This window comes from Nicotiana tabacum, chromosome 3, assembly GCF_000715075.1.
Source record: "Nicotiana tabacum cultivar K326 chromosome 3, ASM71507v2, whole genome shotgun sequence".
In the NCBI taxonomy this organism is placed as follows: Eukaryota; Viridiplantae; Streptophyta; class Magnoliopsida; order Solanales; family Solanaceae; genus Nicotiana; species Nicotiana tabacum.
In genome coordinates, this window is record NC_134082.1 from 205,844,337 (window position 1) to 205,872,335 (window position 27,999).

Genomic DNA, 27,999 nt, shown 5'->3' on the forward strand with positions numbered 1-27,999 from the left:
TTCAGAAGGATCAGGTTTTCCAGTTGGTTGCCAACTTTAATTAGCCATCTCCAGTTAGTTGTTGCCTACCTTGCATGCATCGTGAAGATTCTTGATCAAGTCTCTTGTCTTGACAATAAAAATACCGTAAAAACTTGCCTCAGTACACCTTTGGAGAATTTTTGAATTACTTGTTTCTAATTCTAACGACTTAAAGTATATCAATCTAGCTTGAAAAGAACAATTTTCTTCAGGCATGAACCCGCCTCGCAGTAGGCAGCAGAGAACCAGAGTTGGTCATGGAAAACTGAAAAGAATATAAGCATGTGAAAAACAGCCGTAGTTGCACCATCATGGTTTCAAGGTACATACCGCGCAACGTCAACTAGAATATGGTGTTATCCAAAGTATCATGCAAATCTCAAACTATATAATTTATTACTCGAGCTAAATCATTGAACAATCGCACAACTAAAAGATGGTGTTATACAGAGTAGCAGATTGAACTCAAAACTACGTATTGGTGAGTCCCATAATCAGATCATCTTACAAACCTGTAAAATTCACATGTTTGCCAACTAAAAGTATGACATAACTACAACTAGCAATAGCTCAATTACATCCTAAGTATCAGCTTCAGAAGTGCGGAGAAGGGGAGCATTGATACTTTCACTATTTCCAGAATATCGGGCACGCATTAGTGCTGGATCTTGATAAGCTGTGGCTAATCTATCATGAAAACTTGCCATTGTAGGATCATTTTGCTCCTCTCTATCCTTTTTTAGCAAGCTCTGTAGTGTTTGTGGAAAGGCAGAAAATGAATCACTATACACGTTAGGAAAGGACAACACACGTAAGGAGCCAATAGAACTTTAAGAACTGAGAAGACTGCATTAAGAATCAATCGATCACTATGGTTAAGAATCAATCACTTATCAGATTAAGTGCCAGTACTGTTTTTTTAAAATCACTATACATTAGCAAAACACAACTAGTTATCACAAAGTAACCGAATAAGTCAATTGCTAAATTGAAAAGTTTGTCAAGTCCACTCATTTCTCTTAGGGCACAAATAGGACGAACATATTAACAATGGCTAACAGAAAAGAAATAACTTCTGCACTAGTTGCTTACTTAATAACTAAAAGGATTTAGGGGAAAAACCTTAAAAAAACAAGAGCTAGATAACAAGTACAGAACTACGCAGATGTACCTCGACAGAATAAGACTTGAACATAGGTAGGAAACGTCTCCGGCAATAGCTGTTGAACACAAGAGTAAGGATTGGAAGGGGAACTATTAAGCTTGAAGCAAGAGGAAGTTTCTTTAGCCCAAATATTCCAATGGCTATAACATGCATCAGTATCAAGGAGAAGATCATCGAATCGTGCACTATAGGCCACAACTTTCCACCAGTCTCATACTTGGGTGCATAAACATTAAGCAGCTGCTTGGAAAAATAATAGAACATAATCAATGCCAAAGCAAGGCCAATAGAAATTTTGGTACTTCACAAAGATCTCTCCAACAGCCAAAATAAAACAAGTAATAGTAATTTTCAGGCAGTCAACTTGGACAAAACTCTTAAAACAAAGAACTCTGAGGTCCTAAAAAGTCAAGCAACCTGCTCCTCTCTTTAATACATACTAAGTGACTCCTAATCATGACTTGCCCTGACATACAGCACACTAACAATAGGTTTTACGGAGTTTTTCAGTGACCATATTGATGTAGTCGCACCTAATAGAAATAAATATATGTGTCCTCTCTCTAACAACATCTTTTTGATGAGGTGGTCACATAATTTAACATGGTACCAAAGCAGAGCATGTAGAAGTCATGACTTCAAGTCTCACCGCCTTCAGTGGATTTAAATTGAAAAGAAGGAAATAACTAGCACTGAACTTAAAAAAGCACAAAATAAGGTGTAAGGTGATCCAAGAGAACATAAAGCAACTGAAAACAATATGCTTCAACCTGGCATCATTTCAAAAGACAGAAGATCAAACCTATAGGACTAAAGGAATGATATAAAAAAAGAGAGGGAATTTATTCATATTAAATAAGTATGAAGTAGAAGAACCCAGATTCCAAATGAACAAATTCAAATTTGAAAAGGATCTTCCTTATTCTTGAAGAATGAGGGGCAAAGGGATTGATCAAGAAAGATCTTTTGTTCTTTTATATAAGATCGAGATTGGATTCGCATATGTTTGGTAAAGAGAATAATCTTATCCTTTGAGAATAATAAAAAATGGACAGTGTTCAATTGGAACATGAAAAGGTGACTAAATTGGTCCTGACCTAGTAGGAAAACTAATCCATCAACTCTGAGAATTGACATAAACATGGCATGTTACAAGAGGAATATTTGGTAAATAATTTGAAGATCTCAACATTCCATTTTCTCTTTTTAATACTTCCTAGTTCCCAGAATATAGAATTCATCATTATGTACCCAAAGAATCAGAAGAAAACAACCAACCTGGTTCCGGTAGATGAGATATCCCAGACAGTAGTAAACCAAGAGGAATGGCAGAATTAGGGGAGCGAGGAAGAAGTATGTTATACCAAGGAGGCCAAACAAAAGAATCCTGGGAATCTCACTGTGGTAAGGAACTGAAGGGACCTCAAACTCATCATCAAATTTCCTACAAATATTTCTCTTTATAAAATTGAAAATGAGGGTCGTCAGACGAAAAAGTTCTGAAGAAGTGCTGGTCCATCCAGATGTAACCACATATGCAATAAAGAAAGTTGCCTGCAAGAACAATAGGAAATCAATCTTCTCTAGTAGTAACTGCTGATTATTCAATGAGTATGTATCATTCAAACATTGAACCTTCGTCATCTTTCCCATTAGAGTCATTCAGCATAACAAATAGTACGAAAACAAGCATGTCAGATCCACACATATGAGGTGTCAGAATTTTCTGCCTTCCAATTAGCATTCTACTACATTTCCTTCCTGTTTTGTCTGAATTGCAAGGACTTGCAGCTTATCCTCTCAACCAGGGCATAGGTTTGACTGGCACACTTGGTTTCTATCTTCTCTTTGTTAAACAGTTCTTATCTTCTCTTCACCCAACTCTTTTTGTAGCTTAAAAATAGTGGTATCTTATTATGGTTGCTTGTCAAAGTAGCTTGTTTGTCCCAAAAGGCTCCTTCCATTTTTCACTCAAAAGTTGATAGCAATTTAGCCAAAACCAATAGATTGAGCTACCCTTGATATTGTACAAAATGTCGGAACACATTTTAAGGATCAACTTCTTCTGCTCCAATAAGACGATTGACATAATAACTGAAACACTCACCTGTCCAGGAACTGCTACAGCTAATACAGCAGGTATTTTCTTGGGCTCAAGAAAAATTTCAGCACGATAGAGAGCTGTTCCGGAGAGCACATTTGCAAAGAAAATGTTCCATATAGTAAACCACAGAACTTTGATGCATGCACTTTTCTCTATCTGGCTCAAAGCAATGTACCCTTGTATGGATGAGAGCATAATCATTATGGATGGAACAAGATATAGAAACAGCTGAAGTACAAGACTAGGAAGATATCCGGTAATCACTTGGCTAACAAATGCTCTGCAAGGGACATTAACTTATTTTACCACCACGCAAAGACATCAATAAGTATAGTAACATGCTCGTTAAGCAGAAAATTTCCGAAGTATTCAGTTTTACCACTTACATTCTAAGTAAACCTTTCAAAAAAGGAAACCAGGTTTCCAACTGCTCAAGATGTGTAAGCCCTTGGACGATTAAAACGGGTATAAGAAATAACACTGTAATGAGGACACATGCTACAATGACAACCAAGTTGCTAATCCATCTCTTTAGAAATGATGCTGAAAAGAAAGGCCAATACACATCCTCTGGATCAGGAGCTGGCTCACTGACCCATTGTGTGGGATTTACACCTTGCTGCATGTGTATAGCTGCAGCTGCAGCAAAACGTGTCCTGAAAGATACAAAGGCAGCTCCTACCTCCTGTTATATAAGATATGCATAATTAATTGAAGACAAATTGATCCCCAAAAAAAAAAAAATTGAAGGCAACCAGACAGTTGTGAAGCCTTACTTAAAAATAATAGGATGTAGATGAGCATGAAATATAACATTGTTACCCCACTTGTGGGATTATACTGGGTCGTTGTTGTTGTTGTTGTTGTTTTAGAGACCAACAAATTGGAAACAACTAATTTTCTTCTATCATTTACCTAAGGCTCTTTGTTACAACATATATGTGAAGTAAGCAATAACATGCGGGTGGTGGAACTGCTTCACATGCTCCTTTTGGAACTTCTGTCACATTTTGAATTCGAAATTCTTCAGCAGGTGTTGTTGGTTCCAAATGCTCTCAGGATTTAGCAAATTTATCGGCTGGACGAATCACGCAGTTTAATTACATAACTTGGTTAAGCTTGCTTCTAAAATGCATCTATGACCAGCTGCACTTAAATTCATACTGTTGAATGTATTGATAATTCTATACACATAAAGAAGAGTAGACCCTCATGTAGACAAAAACTAAGTACTAAAAGAAGAGTGCTAGCCATGTCCAGATACAAATTCCGTATTGTGAAACATACATCTTGCGTACAGAATAAGAATATGTAAATCCTGAAGATTACCTTTCCCAGAGTTGAAGATTGTTCGGCCCTTACATTTTCTTCTATATCTTCTAGCTTCTTTTCATAGTGATCAAGTAGATCAACTCTGTGTCCAAAAAGACCCATGAAACCAGCACGCCTGGACCTTTCTTGATTAGGGTTTGCTGATTTCAATCGCACGAGCCTTCTTAACTTATCAGCATTTTTCTGCACGAAAGATTGGAGAGCCCGCCACAGCAAACAACAAATTGGTCAATATGTTCTGGCTTCCAAATTATAGTTCCGTTTGCACTACTATTGTGGAAGACTCGGCTTCACAGCAAACTCATATAAGATAATGACAGATCAAAACGTCATAAAGTTTAAAAGTATTGTTCCTGTAATCACTTCATTTTCAATATTGCATTCTACATTCACGTCATTTCTTTTCTTGCATGTTGAAATTTTTTTTGTCCAGTGCAATATCAAATAATGCATGATAATATGGACCCGTGAAGTACAACAGAATGTGGAGTGCACATAAAGATATTACCTAAATGGGACGAAATTTATTTTGAGGAACATAGGGCTTAATAATAGATGAATGCATGTCATTCACCAATGTGTTTCCGCTGTATCATGAATTGCATTCTACCATGCTTTATCAGATAAAGGTATAGTCAAGAAACTTCAGCTACCTTATAAATAATAAATAAATAAAAAAAGCAACTTCAGCAATCGAAAAAAGAGCATTGGCTGGGCAAGAATAAGAGGGTACAAGCACACACCAACCTCTGTTTTAACAGGCAACAATAAGAGGGTACAAGCACACACAACTGTTGTTTAACGTAAGGGAATAATAAAAGAAATATGCCAACTCAAAAGGGAAAATATCACTAGCAAGTGATGACAAACGGTAAATGAGAAACTACACTATCATAACTGAAGTTACTGAATTGAAGTTAGAGTGGCTATCATTCTTACAATGAGACCTTGTAGTTTGCTTGCTCGCCGGACAACCCAGTGTGAAAGATATGTTGTAGGATAGTACTCCGTGAAGAAACTTTCAACTGTTTCACTGTAGCTTCTTCCTGATGAAACTGGTATACTTCGAACTAAAATAGTAAACTGATGTGGATGAGGTTTTGATGAATAAAAGTAAGAAACTCTCTTTGATGAAATATAGTCATACTCCTGGAAATTAGGTGGCATCTCATTGTAAGTTGAACTTTAGCAATGATGAACAAGAAACAAAAGAAAGAATGTGGCAAATCACTTACAAAGTAAAGAAGATAGCAGACCACTGCCGTGAAGATATATACAGCTGAGAAATGAATCCATAACCTTGAAAGACAAAACAAATAACTCTTTCAGAATTTAGTTAAGTGCCAACTACCAATATCAAATTATTTGTCCAACTCATCACGTGATCCTCTCTCAACTTCCATTAGTAATTAGTAAATGATTATAGATACATTTAGTTCAAGACATTGACAGCATAACAATGTTGATGTATAAGATGCAGCATAATAGGTGTGGAGCTGTTACTGAACACTCTGATACACTCTGATAACGATGTTATTCTTTGAGGGACCCACTTTGAGCATTCTGTAGATAAATATCGTATAGCTTCAAGTGTCTGAGCATAACTGGTAACCAGGTGAGAAATTTAGGATGTATGTGATTGATGACATGCAATCTGCTATCTTGAGCAGAGCTGAAAGAAAAAGATATTTCTTATGACCAAGAGAAAACCTAACAGCTGACAAAAGACGATTTAACACAACAATATTTAAGCCATAATTCGCTCGCACTTTTAGAAGAAAGCCAACAGCATAACTTTTACTTTGAAGGCTGATACTCATTAACCCTCTAACAATGTCAAGAAAGCCACTTAGTGTAAGAAAGTCACTTAGTATTTACTTCTAGCAGAATCCTAATGTGTCTCTTTTTATCACTTCTGCTCCTTTTTTAATTAAAAGGGAAATGCTTGATTTCTTCTTGCCTGGTGGTCATTCACATCATTTTGGATTAACGTCATCTGTATCCTGTACATTTATTACAAAACCAACCTACAAGAACAATTTTTCTTAGTCTATCAGCATTTCCTAAAGGACTAAACACAAAATCGCCACCTAGTTCCATGACCATTTCTAAAAATATAGGCTAAACTGGCTTTTTCAGCACACTACACTCTCGTCATTCTTTATTTTTTTTAAGAAGATTCTTTTATAATTCTTTAGAAATTGACATCCAAATTGAAAAATCAAGAAATATGCACAAGTATCAAGGGTACCATAAATTCTGGTGAATGATGAGTTGAATGTCAAAGCGATTTATATCAGGCTTTTGCATAGTGGTTCTCAATCTAATTTCCATTGTTGGTATGGTAACAAAATGCTTCCTGTTAAAAACTTATACATTCATGGATACCAAAGTCCTGGACTCTGCCACACCACTGTTTGAGCAGCATAATATCAAACGACATCTTTTAGCTACACTTTGTTACTAAAAGAAACAATATTTTCACCAAGACTATAAACCGAGTTGATTTCAGTTTCATGGAAAGACAAGAAATAGGGCAGCCCGATACACAAGGCATCACGCATTCACGCAGAGTCGGGGGAAGGGCCGCACCCCAAGGGGTGTGATATAGACATCCAACCCTAATACAAGCATTAGTGACTGCTTTCACGGCTGAGAAAACTATACCGTTGCTCCAAAAGACAAGAATGTGTTCCAATTTTTAAACTGCCAAAAGGTCGGTTTTACTTTCACCATGTCAATATTCTATGTAGTGAGAGAACCTCTATTGACATCATAGTTGAATAAATTTTAGGGTGGAACATGAATCTGTTTACCTGTTTGATCCATCGTCAACATTTGATATAGTGAATGATTCCAGAGACTTGTTGGGCAAGTCAAAAATATCAAGACTTAGTTGTTTCCCCATGTAATTGATAGGAAGAAGAATGAAAACCCCAACGACGACAGCAAAGGCAAATACTCTAGCACTGTTGAGATATGGGAAACCAGATTAGCTCAAGACAATGCAATCAGGTAAAAGAAAGTAATGAACCAGATTAAGATACAAAATGTGGGGTTCTGATTTTGAATGAATACTTTAATGTTAGTTTTGCAATATTCGAAGCATAGAGTTGTTTTTTTCCTTTTCTTCAAAATAAGGTGTTAGAAGTGTTAAGTTGTTAAAGTTCGATATTGTCTGATATTGAAAAACTATCACCTATAAGAAGGTGCTTCCTGTTACCATACTAATCAAGCAACATACTCTGCTGATTTCCTCTTATTTCTCACAGGGATATGAAAGCATCTAAGGTCTTGGTGGAAATTTAAAGACTCCATCCGTTTTAAATTAAATGAGGTACTTTCCATTTTAGTCTGTTCCAAAATAAATGACACATTTCTACATTTGGAAATAATTCAACTTTTAACTCTTCATTTTACCCTTAAGGAGAAGCTTTTATAACCACACAAATGCCGTGGCCCCACAAAGCTTTTACCCCTTAACACCACAAGTTTCAAAAGTCTTCTTCTTTTTTCTTAAACCCTGTGCCGAGTCAAACTACCTCATCTAAATTGAAACGGAGAGATTAGCTTTTTGACTTACCAGCGAGGTTTTATGCCGCCTACCAGCCAAATTTCTATTTTCTTTTCATAGTTTGCTGCTCTCACTTTAGTTAACCTTCCCAGTAGATATGCTCCCCTTACCACCAGCCAGCAATTTCTTTTTCTTTTTATTTTTCTTTTTTCTTTCATTTTCAGTATCCTTTCGGCAGCTATCCACTTTTATCAATACTTTTTCTCTGATTACCAAAGTGTTTTGACATTTAAGTTGTTCTACCAAACAGAGAACTAATAGGAGGGCCATTTGTCTTATCAATTTTTCTAGGAGAGAATTGACAACTTTTTGAGCTACTTTTCTGGCAATTGTTTTAACGATAATAGTCATGCCACTTTCTGGCGACAAAGTAGCTCTTGTGTTCCCATAGTAAGCAAACTCAAGTTGGTTTACCATCTCAAGTTTGAAGGGCGTGTTAGAATTTTCAGTGGTAGTGTTAGAAGGTAGAGTTAGAATGAGAGCAAAGTTGGTATATTATATGTTATCACAGGGTGAACAAATATCGTATATATGGTATATTCACATTGATAAATAGGTATATCTTCAACTCCATATTAATCAAGAAACGCATTTGCTTTCATAAAAGTAATCAAGTAACGCGTTTTCCTAATCTCTTCAGTATTTCTCACAGTAGTCAACACCTAGTCTCCATGACACACGCAATACTAGTCAACACCTAGTCTTTTTAGTAACACGTACAAGTTGCCAAGTTACTCAGCATCACTGTAGTTACAACATATGCTGCACCGTAGAACTACAATGGGAAGGGTAAAAAATCACTTCAACATCCCCAACATTTTTGGGGAAGGCAGACAACAACATGGACAGTGATCCTAGGCCCATATGTAAACTTTAGAATAACCTGCCAAACATTTCTAGCTAGCAAAATCAATGGTGTATTGCACCAACTCTCAGTAATATGCTTTCTTTCCTATTCTACAACTGGGAGGTTTTATTGTTGAACAACTACTCTAACAAAGGCAAAACCTGGATATAAAATGCAAATGTCACTCACTGGAAATAAACATACTGTGTGAAACAAAAGCTATAAAAAATATATTATTCTTGTCAAGCCTTCATCATGAAACAGTGCTGAAGTAACCTGAATATAAAAATGCGCATGAAGACAACGCCATCCAAGCCCGAAGCAGACAAGAGCTCTGCTTCTGAGAGTTTCCATGCCCTTGTCACCCAACCAGCAGAAGGCAACAATCTTTCCAAATTGAAATCGTTTGTTTGCTGAGATTTCCCCTCAGCAACCAAACGCGGTGCATAAACTTCAGCATTTCCTGGCTGCTTTCTCAATATAGAATACAATGTGAAGAAGAGAAAACAAAGGCCAAGATTGATTCCAACAGAAGTCAAAAGTGCAGAGAGGATCATTCCTTAAATCCGTTCACTGAACTGTCTGCTTACAGCATGAGAGCTTCAATCCAACAGCATCAGAATACTAATGGCACAGAGAATAAGCACTCATGCACGCAGTTTATCACAGCTTCTAGATAGGCTGCAAAACCATGAAGAATCAACATTTCAATTCAAAAGTGTGTAACTGATTACCACAACAAGGGAACAACTGGAAATACAGCCAAGATATAACTCATGGATGTAGTGAACTAAAAAAAGTTGGTTAATATTTCAACAGCTAGTTAACAAAGCTAACCAGTTAGTTAAACTAGTGATTGGCGGGAAAGTTAGTTATAAGAGGCGAATATGGAGGATCTTTTTTGCTAGTAACACTGAGATAATGGTACTTCTTCGATCATAAGAGCTACGAAGCTCCACCAGTATAAGGAAGGAAGCTAGACTAAGGAAACAGGCACAAAATGGTTTCTTCTTCCTTGGTCTCTCTCTCCTCTTCTTATTCCTCTCCAAATCTCTCCTCTTCTGTCAATTCTCCTCTTTCCTTTCCTAAATTAATTAGACAGGGAGTTATAATTGCCAATTAATTAGATAGGAGTTATAATTGCATCCTCCAATTGGGCAGCATTCTAATTGTTCATTTCAATAAAGCTTCCACTTCCTTCTTCAATTTCTTGTTAATTGAGATAATTATAGTATATGTAGACTTGAAACATCACCATTTGCTTAAAATATACAAAGGAGAAAATAATTAAAAAATAGTACCTGATAATAGAAGTTACGCGGTAACAGGGATTGCACGCAACGTAGTAAATGAAACCCTAATGAAGAAGATAAGAAATTCAAGCTCAAACCTTTACTAAAATTATTATGAGGAACAAGGAGGATGCCGCACGAAAAGGGCGAGCAGAGCAGGAGCAGCAGTGAGTGAGGTTTAAGTAACCGACTGGAGATAGATTTTGGACTTTCATTATAACCGACTCAAGTGTCTCCAACGCCATTCTTACCTAACTTTCCATTTCCCAATTCCGTCACTTCCCCAAAGTGGAAACTTCACTAGTTTGTCACACTTTGCAATTAGTCCCTTCACTTTTACTTCGCAGCTATGCTATCCGTTCACTTTTAGTTGGCTGATTTTTGTCCTATGTGAATTACTTTTATAAATTCAAGAAAAATAAATTTTTTCTATTTTTTATAATTTCGTAGATTTTTGTAGCTTTTTGCTAATTGATTGCATTTGTCTGCGCATGTTTAATTTTGTTTAATTCATAAAAATACAAAAAATGCATTGCATTTGCATGTAGGACTCAATTTTACATTTTTAGATTAATTAGTAAATTAATTTGTTTGACAAAAATAGAAAAGATCACAAAATGACTCATTTTGCATTGAATTTTGTAGCTTTTTTTTAATTTGGAATTAATTAATTGTTGTGAATATTACGTTGAGTAATTAGCTTAATTTGGTGAATTATTTTGTTTTTAAGAGTTAATTTGGTTTATTAATTAATTTGGAAAGAAAAAAAAAAGGAAGAAAACAATTGAAATTGAAAAGAAAAAGAAAGAGAATAAAAAGGCTGTTGATTTTGGGCCATTTTATCACAGCCCAAATAATTTCCCCCCAGACTAGTTCAAGATTCGGCTCAAATTGTCCGAATAACCTAAGACATTTCATTTCACTTCCTCACCCTGTTCATCTTCTCTTCATCCTCTCTCCATCTGAACCCTAATCCGCCGCCCTAAAAGCTCACCATCCCTACCCGCCTCAAAATCACATCATAGAATCTCCGTCCTCTCCTCATGCCAAATCCATAACCTGTTCCCTTCAAATCGCCCTTAAACTCTTCGAATCTGAGATCGAAGGTCAGGCACTTGAACCTTAAACTACCCAAATCCACTCAAATTTGTACCCCACAGTCACTACTCCAGATTATTTGCCCAAATGAATCTAGATTTTACCGAGTTTGGGATCTAGGGCTAAATCTGATTTCAAAACTGGAGTCGAGTTGAAGTCTGTTGTTCGTCAAGGTTCGAAGCTCGCCTTGACAGGGCACTCTTGTTTGAGGGAGTTCGTTAAGACGAGTTTCTCACCCTTGAAGAGCAGTTCGAGTTGGCCAGTAGATTCGCCTCTATTTTCATTTGTTGTGGTTAGTCATTTAGTTTTCTTTCTTTTCTTTTGGTTGCGTTGTCCGTATTTGCCCTCTCCGGTGTTCTTCTTCTCTCTTTCTTTTCTTATTCAAATGTGGTTGCATGATAGGCCTTTGAATCCGTATGGTTATACATTGGTCATTTCTAAATTCCTCTGATTAATCTTTGTTACAATTCCGTGGTTTAGTTTGAATTGGCCCATTAGGTTTGTTTTAATTCTATTGAATCGGATTGTGGTTGTTTTCTTCTTCTTCCAAACTCGTTGTGTGTTGGTCTTTGTTTAGCTTGGGGCCTGCATTACATACAGACGGGCCCATTAGTTGAAGCCTAGAAGATTGTTGGGATAATTTTCAGAGGGTAAATAATATGAGTTTAAATGGTAATGTAGGGAGTTTGGGTAAGGGTAATCTTTTGTAACTGCCTGTGAAGCTTCTAGGAAGCAGGGTTGGGGGCTGTTTTGAAATTTTGATAATTAAGATAGAGGTATCTGAGCTAGAATGAGAATTGAAAAAGGTTTTAGGTGCAAAATTAAATCATTAGGGCTGCCCAAAATGCCTTGCCTATAAAGGCGCTCTACCTTGGTATTCAAGGCAGAGGGGAGGAGATAAAAATTGGGCAAAAACTGAAACAGCTAAAAAACTCTTGAAACCACATTGACTTTCTTGCATTTCTTTGGGGAAAATTGCTCAAATCTTGCTCAGTTTTGCTTGTTTGATCCTCTTCATTAGTTTGAACTTCTGAAAACTTCGAAATTCTGCACTTGGGTTGGAAAAATGGTTTAATTTTGGGGATTCAAAGATCTGGTTGGAACTGCTGGTTTGGGTTACTGCTTATTTGTTGTTTTAGCTGGTTCCTCAAGGCTTAATTGGTTGATTCCAACATTGTTCCATTGCTTTTCTGCTGTTGCTATCTACTGACTCTGCACTTCTTTTGTTTCCCTTTATTTCTAGGTATTTTCAGCACTATGGATATCACTTAGGTGTAATCTGAAGTTTGGGATTTAGAAATATGAAAAGCTGGTGTTATTTGTAGTTCGAATCTCATTCCTTCTTCTTTCAATCTCGTAATGGCTGTAATATTTAGCTCTTGAACTGTTTTGACTAGTACATTGATCATGGATAGGGTGAGACTGAAGTTTTAAAGTGATCTGTTCCTTCTTTTCAGTTATCAAGTTTGTTCGAATTTGGTTTAGGTGAAGGAATTGTTTTGGGTATATTTGCAGTAACACTTAGGCCAATATTGGATTGTCTGATGTTGTTTGAATGTTCTGTGATTAGACTTGGTTGCTTTAAGATCATGGCTATCCAATGTCAATCTTACAGGTTCTGTTAATATGAAACCTAGCTGAAGTTTAAATTCCCATGTCATTACTTCAAGTTAACTGGAAGTCTTGAAATTTAAAGTTGCATGTTGTACAGCTCTCAAATTGAATTCTAAATATTTTTTGAAACTATGTCACTGTTAAAAAATCTCATGAAATTGTTTGTTGAGTAGTAAGAAATCTGATTTAAAAATCGATTGCGTATACCTTGATGTTTTCTGTTGGTAGTCATTTGGGTTCACATCGTCACTCTATGATTTTTCAGATGCAGCTTGGGTGCTTTAGGGATTCGAAGTCGAGTCCCTACTTGCTAATCTCAGGCTCCTGAAAGTTTTGGGCTCATCTTGGGCCTAAATCTGAAGAGATTTGCAAAATTGGAATTATGTATTTTGTATCGTTTGGGCCTGTTGGTCTAATTCCCTCGTTTGTTTGGTTATTGAGAAGGTAATGTCTCTTTAGGTAATTGCTTTGTTAATAAGACGCCTATTGGTAGCGAATTTGGTTTGAAATTTAGCGTAGAAGATATTCTGATCTCCTTTAGTTTTTTTTTCGGGGTGTGCCATATTAGCCAAATATATAACTTATGACCCTCAAAAGTTTAGTTTCAAATTTCCTTTAAAAATTGGGAATGAGGTGCGCCGTGCCAAATAAAAATCTTAAAATGCACGGCCCTCGCTTAATTAACTTTTAACCCTTAGAAATCGAGGCGTGCCATTTAGTTAAATTTCCATGACCCTCGCAAACTTGAAGATCCGTGGTTGCTTTAGGCGCGCTATTTTTAAAAAATTACCTTCCTAAACCCGGGTGTGCATTTCATGTGACCCAAATCCAAATCCTAACAACGTTAAATAAAATATGTTGAGGATCACGTGTGCATTTCATGTGGCGTGATCCAAAGGCATGTTTTATATAACGTTGGAATCTTCTTTAAAATGAATAAAAGCGGTTTTAAAGTTAATAATGCACATAGGTTTAAAAGTGCTTTAAAATTAGATAAATAGGCCAATAATAATAGTTGAGCGACCGTGCTAGAACCACGGAACTCGAGAATGCCTAACACCTTCTCCCGGGTTAACAGAATTCCTTACCCAAATTTCTGTGTTCGCGGACTATAAAACATAGTCAATCTTTCCTCGACTTGGGATTTGAACTGGTGGCTTGGGACACCATAAATTATTCCAAGTGGCGACTCTGAATTTTGTAATAAAATAAGTCTCGTTTCGATTGTCCTTTAATTGGAAAAACTCTCTTGCACTACCTTCGGGTGGTGTGCAAAAAGGAGGTGTGACAGCAGGTATACTAAAAATAGATTTTTATTTTTACCTGTTATTTTACGCATATCAAGACAATTTTTTTCTTATTATACCCACAATATTTATTACTCATTTCAAATCATTTTCTCAAATCCAATCAAATATGCATCAATTAATATGGGTATCAAGGTAAATTATACACTTCATTTATTATTTCTTAAGGAGCATGAAAACTTAAAACGTGTCAAGTAAAAGTGAACGGAGGGAGTAAAAAATAAAATGTAAAAATATTTATAATATTTTGAAAAAGTTGTATATTCTATCCTATTTGTTTTATATGCAACTTTTCCTCCTTGATGCTAAAAAATTATTGAGCTCTTTGTACATTTGATAACTCTTTCATTTTGATATTTATATTTTTTCCTTAATGACATTTTATACCAATTGACACGTGATATTGAAGCCAATAATACTTATATTAAGAAGCTCATTATTGTACTAGAGTATATATTAACTTTATTTATCAAAAGGTATTATGTATTTTTTCTTAAATTAAGTATTACTCAAATACAATCATATAAACTAGAAGGAAGAGATTAACAAGGAATGTTTAACTCCTAAATAGTAATGCCAATCTAATTGGAGCAAATGTAGAAAAAAGTATAATCATAATGGAAAAATTATTTTCCAATTAGAAAAAGAGCATGTAAGATCTATTTTATTGTCTAATGTAATCCTTCCATGCCTACATCAATGATAATTAAACTTCAATCTCAATCAAGTTGTGATCAATATATGAATCATCAATAATTAGAGCCGTTCAAAGTCGAACCGAAATTGTTAACTGAATCGAAGCGATGACTTATTGGTATCGGATTATCTGGATAATGGATAGTGAACAGATTGACGGTTTGGGAGCTGATTACTCAATTTTCTTATCGGGTAAACCATTAACCCGTTAAGAATTTTTTTATTACGCTAGTTTTCTTCATGTTTAGGATGCTCGTCTGGATTTTGTATAGTGCAATGAAGTGGAAGTACTTGACTGATCATATTGTAGTCCAGAACTGAAAATAATTTGTCGAATTATCCGTTGGTTTTATCAGTAATAGTTGGATTGTCTGGTTTTATGTCTTTTTTTGCATGCATCTAACAAATTAAAGTCTGATTTTCTGGATTTTTTGTTTTACAATATGAATTTCTTGTGAAGAACAAATGTTACTGAAAGTTTGATTGATTCATACGTGTATGGGTAGTTTTTTTTTTTGAGCAAACAGAAAACATATATATTAAAATTACGTAATGCTTGTTACATCATGGCCTAGTTGCGTGCCTCTTAGGACACATTGATTTCCTAAGCTTGCTAATATATTGCAAGCATCCATTGATAGGTATTTAACAAAACAACGTTGATTGTGTTTATCATACATTACAGAATTAACAACAACATTAGGAGGGGATATAAAAACTTTTTCTTCCTTCATGGAGTTCTTCCCAGCTCGGTCATGGTGTGAGCGACCTTCCCTAAATGTGTGCTTGAATAGCGTCACATTCCCTTGGTGTATTAACGACCTGCAAACATCGACAATATTATCAAAAAGTCTATTACCACATTGTATAGTTTGTATTGCCTCCGCACAATCCGTCTCTACTTTCCGTGGAATAAATCCCACTCATGGGTTGTTTTGAGTCCTTCCCTTATTGCCTTTAGTTCTGCCTCCAAAGAGCCTCTAGCCTGTATGGATTTTGTGAATCCAACAATCTAGTGTCCATTTGCATTGCATAATACTCCCCCCAACCCACTTTGGCAGTCCTTATGACTAGCATCGACATTTAATTTGTATCATCCTTTAGGAGATTTTTGTCACTTGATTTGTAATTGAATCCTTTCAATGGGTAGTGGGTATTTTCCGTAAGAAGCTTGAATTCCACAGCCTTTTGAAAAATATTGTTTATGCTAATAGAGTGTCTCGAGTTGTTTTGATTATTTGCATTCCTGTTAGTCCAAATTTCCCATAGGGCAAAAGAGAGGATATAATTCCATAAAAGCCACTGTATAAGTAATTTTGAATATGAATAGATTGGAACTTGGAAGAAGACTCTTCAATTCAAAAATAATGTTAGATCTTATATGGTATTAAAATTTTGGTATTGATTTGAAATCGTTTGGTATTGATTGAATGATTGTTCAAAAAAATTTCTATTTGGTTTAGTCGATAAACCGCCCAACAATCGTTAATCCGAATCAATCTGCCCGTTGTCTTATTGGATGGCTAACAGATTACTATATCTATAATCCGATAACCGATAAACCGAACCGATAATCATACCCTTTTTTTGGCCATAGATTTTGCCAAGTTTTTTTCAATTTTTTTTTGGCAAAACATGTTTTTTTGGCAAAACATGTTTTTTTTTATATAGATTTTATCCATATTTTGGCAGATTTTGAAAACAAAATTTTCAAATCCCAAAACTAGCTCTGGACCTGTTTTGGCCCAAAATATTAATGTTGAATTTTTTAATAATTTTAAAAATTACCCTAAACTTTTATATTTTATAAAAAAATCCCACCATCTATTATGACCCAACTAATCCACCAGCTAATTACTATAATTTTCTTTTGGACTAATGGATCTTGTAACATATTGCAATTTGACGAATTATAGCGGCTAGTAATTGTGTTATTAGCAGTTGATATTAAAATATCATGTTATGATTTTAAGATAGTGTATTATGTAGTTTATTATAAAAATGATAGTGCGAAACTTATCTATGTTCAGGACTATGACTTGTGATAATGATAATGAATGACATCGATAAAGGTTCTGCATATACAGGATTGACAAGTTTGTTTGTTTAGTATTGTTGGGTATTTTTGATAGTTTTTAGAACTTATGGGTATAAGTTACATTTTATATTTTTCCAAAATAAAAAAGTAAAATATATTTTGAAAGATTATGTCCAAACAAATTTTTATTTTCAAATCAAATTTTACCCAATTCAAATTTTTTAAAACAAATTTAAAAATCTATGCTCACGCTAGCCAGGAGTTTTTCACAATTTTTATACTCGTGGAAACACTAAATAGCCCTTCCAAACTTGCAAAAAGGAAAAAGATATAATAAAAAAGGGTCCTCCAAGTCCGAGTATCGGATTCTCGAGTCCCGACCCGTTTCATAGAGATTGACAAATTAAGGGGACCTTCAAAATCAAAATACCAAAAGTGTTTGTCGTCTGTCGGGACTCCACTCCGAGGACCCTGCGACGATCAGCTCTCAATTCGGGGCTGGGATCGTCTATAAGGTATGCCAATTTCCAATTGGATCCACTGCTTTAGTCTTCCAAAATCCTTGAAGCTCAATGCTCACTTTTACTTTATATATTATTTTCCATTACTCAATTTTGTTGATCTAAGTGGCCATTGATTTAGATCTGGATCTTCCAATTTGAAGCTATTGTTTTTTGGTTATTTCTGACGTCTATAGGGCAAATATCTCATTTTGAATTATTTTAAGGCTGATTTCATACGCTTTAGAATTTCCCAAAGGGATGATCTTGGATCGTTTTCAGATCTTTGGTGGCGTAATTGAGATATTTAAACATGATGGTGCTGCTGAATTTTGTTTTCTGCCCCCCCCCCCCCCCCCTTTTTTTTTCTTAAAGGGGTTGGATTGAAATTTGTAGTTGCTGTTGTTCTATTGATTCCCAAAATGCTGAAAGCAAAAGCTTAGTCTTTATGTTTCTTAGTAACATTTCTTGCTCGAAAAAGTCTGATGTAATTGCCTGGCAGAATGATCTAGTAAAAGGGACATAACCTAGTGCTTTGTAGTTTTCCTCCTATTAAGCTTTTAATTTGATTTATTTAAATGTTGAAAGAGCCTAAAAGGAAAGGCTTGATTTTGAACAGTCGCAAGTGGAGAACTAGGATTAATGGAAGGACACTTGACGAGCATGTACTAATGCACTAGCTATGTTACTTGAAATAATATGTGCTAGCATGGTAATAAATCTCTGATTCAAAATTTTCTTTAACATCGTAGCTTCTGTGGCCGCTCTGCATATTTTTTTGAAGTGCTATGCTTTAGATAGATAAGAAATTCCTTATTGCATGCCATGTGGAGAGAATTTTGGTATGCATAGAACTCCATGTTTATCACAACAGACCTGGATTGCATTGTGTGTCTAAGCATCCAACTAATTGGTTTTATTACGTAAGTACCTTTTTAGAGTTTCTTCTTCCTTTTTTTTTTGATGTCTCAATGCTGGTTGTCTCATTTTTTCTTAAGTAAAAAGATATTGATGTTGGTTGTCTTCCTAGTGGTCATATGGTTCTGCCGCGAACCTGTCAGGTCTTTCCACCTTTAAAGTGTTAGTTTCACCTCCACATTTATCAGCGTAAATGAGATGCAGAAAGTGTTTTATATTCTTTGATACCTTACTTCATTGTTTTACTTGTCTCTATCTACTTAAAACTGTTGACTATAACCACATCTAACAACTTACTGCTGCTCAGGGGAATGGTTTGGAAAAGCAGCTCCTTGATCCATGCTGTAGTTTTTTAATTCGTTTCTAATTGAAGTGAACTGAATCAAAAGTTAAACTATGATGGGGTGCCTTAATCAGCAGAGTGAAGTCAATACTCCAATTTCAGAGCCCAAGGGTTATACTCTAAAGCCTTCCAGAGGTGCCTTAGAATGTATGGTAAATTCAGAAATTGGTGCTGTATTAGCCGTCATGAGGAGAAATGTGAGGTGGGGATTTCGTTATGCTGCTGAAGATGATCAACTAGAGTATTCTCTCATCCAATCTTTCACGGAATTAAGGAAAAAGATATTCTTATGGAGACATGAGTGGAACAGTGTTGATCCACTTCTATACCTTCAGCCCTTCTTGGATGTGATACAATCTGATGAGACTGGTGCACCAATAACTGGTGTTGCATTGTCATCTGTTTACAAGTTCTTGACTCTTGGAATAATTGAATCAGCTAACATGAATGTGGACAAAGCTTTGCATCAGATAGTTGACGCTGTGACAAGCTGCCGCTTTGAAGTGACTGATCCTGCCTCTGAGGAAGTGGTGTTGATGAAGATACTTCAAGTTCTTTTGGCTTGTATGAAAAGTAAGGCATCAGCGACTTTGACCAACCATCACGTATGCAACATAGTAAACACTTGCTTCCGATTGGTTCATCAAGCAAGTGCTAAAAGCGAACTGTTGCAGAGAATAGCACGCCACACGATGCATGAATTGGTTAGATGTATCTTCTTTCACCTGCCTGACATTGAAAGCAAAGTGTGCGCTGGCCCAGAGGTAACTGAGATTCTCGTTCTTTTCACTTTTTTTTCCAGCCCTTGTATTGGTTAGCTGGAGTTAGGACATTCACTTCAAGTGCACGTAATTTTTACAGGCATTGCCCAAAGCACTGTTCCACGAATGATTGCTTGTTATCTTTAGATTTTATATGCATTTTATTAGAACTTTTTATGACATCAGTTTCATAATCAGATGTTACTTTACACTAATTTTGGGCTAAGCCCAAGCTGAGAAATTTAGCTGCTTCTCCGAGAAGTCCTTAAACTGCGTCTCATGTGATGCATTTTATACGTTTAGTTGTTTACTGACCATGTTGGGGACTTGGGTGTTTTGCGTCCTTTGATGGTTTTCATGACCTCTGATTACGTCAGCCTAGGGTTGATTGAGTATTATATATAGTCTCTTAAGTTCTTGAAACATGAATACTAGTATCACCTTCTTGTATATTGCGACTCATAAAGCCATTAACTTTCTTGCAGGCTGGCAAGAAACAAGAAGACAATGGATGTGTTAGTGTAGAATCCATGGGCAAGTCACCATCTGCTGCTGTTACTTCAAATGTATCCTCAGTCACTTTGGTGAGCGTAGGGGATGAAACAACAGATGAGAAAACTGGAAATGGGGATATTGCTTGTAATGGAGAAAACTCAATGATGGATCCTTATGGGGTCCCCTGCATGGTGGAGATATTTCATTTCCTATGTTCTCTTCTGAATGTGATGGAATCCATTGAAATTGGTTCAAGATCCAACCCTATAGCGTATGAAGAAGATGTCCCATTATTTGCGCTGGGTTTAATTAATTCAGCCATAGAACTAGGTGGTGCTTCTTTTGGGAATCATCCCAAATTATTGGCTCTGATACGGGAGGAGTTGTTCCGCAATCTGATGCGTTTTGGCTTGTCAATGAGTCCTTTAATTCTTTCGACAGTTTGTAGCATTGTTCTGAATTTGTATCATCATATGCGTTGTAAGTTAAAGCTACAGCTCGAAGCCTTTTTCTCTGGTGTTTTGCTGAGGATTGCCCAGAGCAAGCATGGAGCATCTTATCAACTTCAGGAGGTTGCCATGGAAACACTTGTTGACTTCTGCAGACAGCATATGTTCATGACAGAAATGTATGCAAATTATGATTGTGACATATCCTGCAGCAATATTTTTGAAGAACTTTCCAACCTGTTATCAAAAAGCACCTTTCCAGTTAACAGCCCACTTTCAGCTTTAAATACTCTTGCCCTGGATGGTCTAATAGCCATGATTCAGGGTATGGCCGAGAGAATAGGCCAAGATTCATTAGCTTCAGAACAAGGTTCATTTAATTTCGATGAATATAGACCATTTTGGACAGAAATATGCAAGGACTACCATGATCCTAATCATTGGGTTCCTTTTGTCCATAAAATGAAGCAAATAAAGAAAAAGTTGTTGGTTGGAGTTGATCACTTTAACCGTGATCCAAAGAAGGGTATGGAATTTCTCCAAGCAGTGCATCTGTTACCTGATAAAGTTGACCCAAAAAGTGTAGCATGTTTCTTTAGATTTACAAATGGCTTGGATAAGAATCTTGTTGGGGATTTCTTGGGAAGTCATGAAGAATTCTATATTCAAGTGCTTCATGAATTTGCAAGGACATTCGATTTTCGGGATATGAACCTAGATACTGCCTTGAGAATCTTTTTGGAGACGTTCAGATTGCCTGGAGAATCACAGAAAATACAGAGGGTGCTTGAAGCGTTCTCTGAACGATATTATGAGCAGTCACCAGATGTTCTGGTTAACAAAGATGCAGCACTCGTGTTATCGTATTCACTTATCATGCTGAACACGGATCAACACAATACACAGGTCAAGAAGAAGATGACGGAGGCAGATTTCATTCGCAACAACCGGAGAATAAACGGAGGAAATGACCTCCCTCGAGAATTTTTGTCTGAGCTCTACCACTCCATCTGTGAGAATGAGATCCGGATTTCCCCAGATGGAGGTGCTGGTACCCCATTGATGGCACCAAGCCATTGGATTGGTCTAGTTCACAAATCAAGGCAAACTTCCCCGTTTATTGTCTGTGATCAGGGACCTTATCTTGATTATGATATGTTTTCTATGTTGTCTGGTCCGACAATTGCTTCCATCTCAGTGGTTCTTGATCATGTGGAGCAGGAAGATGTCTGGCAGACATGCATCGATGGATTTCTTGCCATTGCCAAAATTTCAGCCTCCTATAGCTTTGATAATGTGTTGGATGATTTAGTAGTATCTCTTTGCAAGTTCACAACTCTTTTGCTTCCATCATATACTGATGATTTTATTGTCACATTTGCCCAAGATAATAAAGCTAGACTGGCAACTTTAGCTGTCTTCACAATAGCAAACAAGTATGGGGACCATATTCGCTCTGGTTGGAAAAACATCCTGGACTGCATTTTGAGCTTGCATACATTTGGCCTTCTTCCTACTCGTCTTTTTAGTGATGCTGCTGATGACGTGGAGTCTACTTCTGATGCAGACCAAAGCAAACCTGCTGCAGCTTCCCCATCAGCACCTCATGTGCCTTCATTGGCCCCATCAAGGAAATCATCTGGCTTAATGGGGCGATTTAGCCAACTGTTATATCTTGATGCAGAAGAACCTGTGCCTCAGCCAAATGAAAAACAGCTTGCCGCCCGCCAGCAGACTCTTCAGACTATTCAGAATTGTCACATTGATAGCATCTTTGCCGAGAGTAAGTTTTTGCAAGCAGAGTCACTTTCACAGCTTGTTCGGGCCCTTGTGATGGCTGCAGGACGGCCTCATAAGGGAAACTTCTCTCTAGAAGAAGAAGAGACTGCAGTATTCTGTCTGGAGTTGCTGATTGCAATCACAATAAATAATCGGGATAGGATAATGCTTCTTTGGCAGGTTGTTTATGAGCACATAGCAGGTGTTGTCCAATCAACAACAATGCCTTGTACTTTGGTAGAGAAGGCTGTTTTTGGGCTGCTTCGCATATGCCAAAGGTTGCTTCCTTACAAGGAAAATCTTACAGATGAGCTCCTCAAGTCACTGCAACTCATCTTAAAGCTCGACGCAAGGGTCGCCGATGCTTTTCTTGAACAGATAACCCAGGAGGTGATGCACCTTGTCAAAGCAAACGCTATGCAGATACGATCACATATGGGCTGGCGGACAATTATATCTCTGCTTTCTATTACAGCTCGGCATCCAGAAGCTTCTGAAGCAGGATTTGAAACATTATCATTCATCATGGCTGATGGGGCTCACCTACTGCCTGCTAATTACATCCTTTGTTTAAATGCAGCCAGTCACTTTGCTGACTCCCGCATTGGAAATGTTGATCAAGCTGTGAGATCCTTGGACCTGATGGCTGGGTCACTTGTTTGTCTTGTTAGATGGTCTCGCAAGACAAAGGAAGCTCTGGGGGAGGAGGCTGCTATAAAAATGTATCAGGATATAACTGAGATGTGGCTGAGGCTGGTACAGGGACTCAGAAAATTTTGTTTGGATTGGAGAGAAGAGGTGCGGGGTCATGCCATCTTGATGTTGCAGAGGTGTTTGACAGGGGTTGAGGGGATACACATTTCAACCGATCTGTGGTTGCAATGTTTTGATCAGTTGGTCTTTACATTGCTGGATGAATTGCTGGAACTTGCACCACAAGGTTCCATAAAGGATTACAGGAGCATAGAAGGAGCAATTTTTCTGTCTCTGAAGCTCATGTTCAAAGTGTTCCTACAGTGTCTGCAGCAGCTCTCACAGTTGCCATCCTTCTGCAAACTATGGTTAGGGTTATTGGATCATACAGAAAGATGCATGAAGATGAAATTCAAAGGTAAACGGAGTGAGAAGATCCCAGAACTCGTCCCTGAACTCCTAAAGAACACTCTACTTGTCATGAAAGCTAGTGGACTTCTGGTGCCAAGTGATCCTGTAGGAGGGGACAGTTTCTGGCAGCTAACGTGGTTGCATGTGCACAAAATATGCCCATCCCTTCAATCGGAGGTTTTCCCTTCTAGTGAATTGGGGCTGTTGCAAAAGCAGCACATCCAAGCCGGATGTAGCCCTCTCTCAGAGGGAAGTGTTCTAGTCTCACCTAGTTGAAGCACATCTTGAAGATTCATGTTGTTGACCATACTTTCATTTGGTGAAACTGACATTCTTTATCAGCACCATCATTAGCATGGTGAGAAGATAAATTGTGCAGCTGAGAACGTGCTGGGCATTAGGCGAAACACGTTCATTGAAGCACAAGCTGCAACCTGCTGGAGCAAAGCTGGTTTCTGGTTTACAAGTAGTGATATCTCCATTCTGAATGTTATATGGTGCTTTACTGTTAAAAGAGCCTTTTCGCCTTGTTGGCTTTCGAGGGAAGATTAGGGAGGGGGGTCAACTCGTGCAATTTTGCACTTCTGTAGCGGTCACTTCACTTTAAGTTTGATAACTTAGTTGTTACCATTTCGGCTGTACAATATTGGCTATACTACAAAATAGTGATTGATATTTGGTAGTATGAAATGTTACGGTCAGATTGAACCGTAGGGTTTCTTCAAAATTATTTGTTTCAATTATAAGATATCGAATGCTGATATTGGTTAGTACGCAAAGTGTCTGTTCTTTAACTGTTTAGTGCTAGAGACTACTAATAACAGGGTTATGAAATACAGCATATACAAAATAACATCATATATTACTCGAGATTTAGTTACCTAGTGTTCTCAGGTTCTTTTACTGTCTAATTTACCTTCTTATTTTTGTTGCTTTTTCAGAAGTAGATTAATTTGGTGACATAAATATTAGAAATCTAGGCTCATTTAGAACTTTGAAGCATTTCTTTGTACTATTAAATGAGTTTTTATTTCCTTTCAACATTAGGTTTTGCTTACCTTAGTGGAAGTAAATTTATATCATGAGCCACAATAAAAAACCAACCCTTCATATATTTCTGTTTTGAAAACTTTCTAAGCACAATGAATCTGTACTTAACATTAAAAAGGAACGAAACAAACCTCCATTTAGGTGTAGGACACCACTAAGCACCTAAGGAGGGATTCAATTCCTAATAAAAAGGGCCAAAATAAGGAGAAGGATGGATGTGAATCCGCTTTCTAACGAAGTTAAGGAGTTGGTCCATTCTTGCCAAGATATAAACTTTAGCATCCATCGAGCACATCTAAACCAAAAACGAAAGTGCCTAGATTTCAAATGGATTTACACCCCTCTCTACTGAGAAATTTCAGTCGACACCACAAAAGTTAAAGGCAAAAAAAAGAGAGGAGAGAAGGTATAAGTTAAGGTTGATAGAGAATGGGTAGAAAACTCAGATACACAGAGAGCACTAAATATTGGCAAGTTTGGAGCGATAACTATGCTCGATATAACTGTTGCCATATACTGACGATGATGACAGGGGTTCTTAACCACTCAGCAAGTTCCATCACCTATAGTCAAAGCCCAAAATGCTGAACTTGGATATTGTATGGAACGCTTGTCTTTGTAGACCTTGATTCTGCAGCATCAGAAGACCTGCAATAGCTCCACCTCATTGAGCAATCTGACTTCTCATTACTTTCAGAACAGCCATCAACATCTCTAGAAACTGCTCAATAGTTTGAATTTGAGCATCAACAGCATCAAAAGTCTTTGTGCACTCCTGGTTGTAAATGTGTTAAACCATAAGTTTCAAGTAAGCCAATTAGCAATTGACTGTCCATAAACTGAATTTAACATTACTTGAAGTTAAATACCAACATTTATGGCGTCTTCAAGAGCCTTCTTCCTTGCCCTGGTATTTGCAATTTCAATAGCTCTGCTTCTTGCTAAAATAATCTGCAGGTCAACATTATTATCAGCCTAAATCTTTAAAACTAAATAAATAAATGGCTGACTGGTGTAAATGTCCAGAAAATTTAATATTTTTACCAACTTTCCGCGGAACATGGCCCTCTTGAGAATCAGATAAGAAGCATTCAATATCTCTGCATTCTGCAATACAGGCATTTTTAGTAATAAACCAAGCAGAAATGCAATCATGTAAAAGAGAAGTAACCCGAAACTACTAAAGGCCCCATATTGTACAACACTGGTAGAACTTGCTGATATGCCCCATACAGAGGAATTGTGTACCTTTCTTATTGCGTTGAAAGCAGTTGGATTTCCCGTCTGTAAGCATCTAGATAACAGCCCAGCAGGTTGCCAGAATGATTCATGAATACCAGTAAGCGTAACACAATCAAATGCCACGGCTTTTAAGACGTCAGAATCATCAGCAAGTTTCTTGAACAGTCTGCAGCTGTGATAAGGAAATCAGCATCAGAAGCAACATAATCTGCAAGATAATCATAAGAGATATGCAGATGCCTTTTGATGTTGTAAAGGGAGAATTTTTTTAACACCCATAGGACACTTGTTGGGTCATAGTCAGCGGAAGTTGATAGACATGCGTCAACTTCGACAGAAATTCAACTTCAAAGTTAATCATAGCAAGAGAATTGGAAAGGACAAAGAAGTCAAGGTAAATAGATGTCATCAGTTATCTAGAATTAAAAAACCTACAAAAACAAGAAAAAGATTCGGGGAATGAATACTTACACCGAAACAGTCCGAGCAAGATTTCCAGCTCCATCGGGTGATAGGGCTACATGATACATAATGTGTTTCAACACATCAAAGTTCAGATCTGTTATTTTAGATTGCTTCCTCCGCTTCATAATTGCTGAAATAAGTTAAAGAATTGTTGTTTAACCTCTTTTGATTCTTTTATTGGAAGAGAATAGCAGATTAAGGACTCCCAATATTCCAATCAAATCCAGCTACTGCTTCCATGAAATCCAATTCAATACCCTTGATTGGCTGTAGGCTACAGCCAAGTAGAAAGAGACCATATTCAAGAATTCCAAAAGGCTTGCCATAAGCCCATAATGTGGAATTGCAAGATAATGTCAATCAAAATAAGATAAATGAGCCATGTTAATAGATAACTGTAAAGCTTCTTCACTTACGTAAGCACTGCTTCACAATGTAAACCAGTAGCCAAGCATCATACGAGCATAGAGAATATTCAAGCTCGCTAATGAATAGCTTGATGATTTTAAGAATACTTGTTAAATCAAACACTGAGGTCATTTGAATTACATAGAATCAAGAGAGAGATAAAGATCAAATTTTTAGAGCTTAACATCCTAATTTTCTATGGTAATTTGAGAATGAAAGATTCATCACAATCTTCTGACTTACTTAGAAACTAAAAAAATGTAAACAAAAGCATAGGACATGTGCAAATAGAGCGGAATGAATATAAAAGATTCATATAGCCAACCCTTTAACTAGTTTAAGATTGAGGTTGTAGTTTTTATTCAGGCCATAAGCCCATAACATAGTCCACATTCCATGTTAGATTAACTTAGAAAACAACAGCAGGGGGGTTGGGGGGGGGGGGGTGGAGGAAATCCAAAACTGAAAACCCAATATAAAAAATTGAACTTTTAGGGTTAACTAAAAAACCTAATGCAACAAGAAACCTAGACTTGAGCTATAGGATATACCCAGTTTATACTTTATGCCATTAAAAAAATCATCTTTTTAACACCCAGATAACACAAGCCGATAATCTTGATCATCTTCGATTAATCAGAAAATCCCAATTGAAAAATCAATCAAATTTGAGTACTGGTATAGAGCAGAAGAGATAAAAATCCAAAAAAGAACGCCCTAGTGCAGCAAAAATAAAAATTGCACAAACAGCGTATCATTACAAATCCGTACTATTTTAAACCGACAGATACAGAATCTCCAGCATGTATACGCGGTAAGAATAGACGGAAAACGAGAAGGCTACGATGGTCAGATACCTATGCCGACAGTGGACGGCGGAGCCAGAGTATGAGGATAGTACGATGATGACGGTGTCAAAACTATGCCACCACTGCTCTGAGCGTTTTCACTTTCTGTCTTCTTCAGGAAAGACCAAGGGTAGAAACCAAACAAATAGGTTTTCCTTTTAAAGTAAGTTTAAAATCACACTGGATAAATAATATGAGTACTGATTTTGGAATTTATAGAAAAATATTTACTTATATAAAATTTAAATTAAACATATAAAACTATGTATAATTTATGTAATTACATTGTTTGGTGAATCCAATATAGTTTTGGTTAGGTTTTTTCTTTTTCTTATACCGGTATAAAAAAAATTCTTTTTTGAGATAATAAGAAATTTTTTATATTATTTTTATACAAGATAAAATATGAAATAAAAATATGCATATTAAATAATAGGTGGATTAAACTAACAAATAACAAAAATATCCTTTTATCTGCTACTATACAATTTTTCTACGGAAAATGGCAAAACTGTCCCTATCGTTTGTTAAATGGTTTATAAATACTCT

At 36.7% G+C, this 27,999-nt stretch overlaps 3 protein-coding genes across 5 annotated transcripts; 1 reads left to right on the forward strand and 2 right to left on the reverse strand.

Moving 5' to 3' along the window:
• Positions 1-389: 389 nt before the first annotated feature.
• LOC107828524 (hyperosmolality-gated Ca2+ permeable channel 2.3) lies at positions 390-10,707 on the reverse strand. 3 transcript variants are annotated; one of them, XM_075250450.1, is made up of 11 exons: positions 10,434-10,707; positions 9,320-9,724; positions 7,439-7,591; positions 5,858-5,921; positions 5,562-5,771; positions 4,620-4,805; positions 3,677-3,975; positions 3,294-3,570; positions 2,465-2,740; positions 1,193-1,426; positions 390-770 (listed from the first exon to the last, which is right to left on the reverse strand). In XM_075250450.1, the coding sequence occupies exons 2-11, from the start codon at positions 9,598-9,600 to the stop codon at positions 603-605; spliced, it is 2,148 nt and encodes a 715-aa protein (XP_075106551.1). In that variant the 5' UTR covers positions 9,601-9,724; positions 10,434-10,707; the 3' UTR covers positions 390-602. The 3 variants fall into 3 exon arrangements, with proteins under 3 accessions (XP_075106551.1, XP_075106552.1, XP_075106553.1); XM_075250451.1 differs by having other exon boundaries at positions 10,345-10,673; XM_075250452.1 differs by lacking the exon at positions 10,434-10,707 and adding an exon at positions 9,881-10,011.
• Positions 10,708-17,522: 6,815 nt separating this feature from the next.
• On the forward strand, positions 17,523-24,164 carry LOC107772120 (ARF guanine-nucleotide exchange factor GNOM-like). The gene is given in 3 exon segments (NM_001325128.1): positions 17,523-17,603; positions 18,814-19,613; positions 20,096-24,164. Coding segments are annotated over 2 exon segments (4,329 nt in total). The 5' UTR covers positions 17,523-17,603; positions 18,814-18,902; the 3' UTR covers positions 23,714-24,164.
• Positions 24,165-24,701: 537 nt separating this feature from the next.
• On the reverse strand, positions 24,702-27,602 carry LOC107772128 (uncharacterized). The gene is made up of 6 exons (XM_016591617.2): positions 27,460-27,602; positions 26,201-26,324; positions 25,736-25,901; positions 25,532-25,594; positions 25,361-25,438; positions 24,702-25,262 (listed from the first exon to the last, which is right to left on the reverse strand). The coding sequence occupies exons 2-6, from the start codon at positions 26,317-26,319 to the stop codon at positions 25,152-25,154; spliced, it is 537 nt and encodes a 178-aa protein (XP_016447103.1). The 5' UTR covers positions 26,320-26,324; positions 27,460-27,602; the 3' UTR covers positions 24,702-25,151.
• Between the last annotated feature and the right edge of the window lie 397 nt (positions 27,603-27,999).

Bases quoted from the DNA above. Each gene is read 5' to 3' on its own strand.
- LOC107828524 (XM_075250450.1), bottom strand. From the start codon at position 9,600: ATGATCCTCTCTGCACTTTTGACTTCTGTTGGAATCAATCTTGGCCTT. The intron at 2,741-3,293 runs GTGAGTGTTTCA...TTGTTCTTGCAG, and splicing joins CTGTAGCAGTTCCTGGACAG to GCAACTTTCTTTATTGCATA. The intron at 771-1,192 runs GTACATCTGCGT...CAAACACTACAG, and splicing joins TCAAGTCTTATTCTGTCGAG to AGCTTGCTAAAAAAGGATAG.
- LOC107772128 (XM_016591617.2), bottom strand. From the start codon at position 26,319: ATGAAGCGGAGGAAGCAATCTAAAATAACAGATCTGAACTTTGATGTG. The intron at 25,595-25,735 runs GTACACAATTCC...CCTGTATTGCAG, and splicing joins CTTTCAACGCAATAAGAAAG to AATGCAGAGATATTGAATGC. The intron at 25,263-25,360 runs GTTGGTATTTAA...ATTTACAACCAG, and splicing joins CTCTTGAAGACGCCATAAAT to GAGTGCACAAAGACTTTTGA.